The 268-nt window shown below is 57.5% G+C and overlaps 1 protein-coding gene across 1 annotated transcript in view; it reads right to left on the bottom strand.

Moving 5' to 3' along the window:
- Positions 1-268, bottom strand: part of EMH_0032580 (uncharacterized protein) — a gene marked incomplete at both ends in the record, with an annotated part of 3080 nt that overhangs the window by 1751 nt on the left and 1061 nt on the right. Inside the window, one exon of the mRNA XM_013494649.1 lies at positions 142-220. Within this exon, the coding sequence (XP_013350103.1) occupies positions 142-220 (79 nt within the window). The remainder of the gene's footprint in view (positions 1-141; positions 221-268) is intronic.

Below are 268 nucleotides of genomic sequence, written 5' to 3' on the forward strand. Positions count from 1 at the left end.
TTGTCTTAGACAGATGTGGCTGGACGTACAGCGTGAAGTCCTTGCGCTCTTCTCGCACACGTTCGAGCGCGCCAGCTGAATGGCAGAATGTGAATAGTCAATGCCCGCCAGTCGTTCAAAGCCGCAGCGCCGGAGCCGAACTAAGAATTGACCGCCCCCGCAGCCCACGTCCAGGACGGGAATCTTTGTGAAATCTTCGGCTATCAAAGGCCCTTCTCCCCTGCACCAGTCGCAGGCTCCTCCCCTGCATTCAGCTGCACCTGATGAA

This window comes from Eimeria mitis, genomic scaffold (assembly GCF_000499745.2).
Source record: "Eimeria mitis Houghton genomic scaffold, Emh_scaff1237, whole genome shotgun sequence".
NCBI classification, from domain to species: Eukaryota; Apicomplexa; class Conoidasida; order Eucoccidiorida; family Eimeriidae; genus Eimeria; species Eimeria mitis.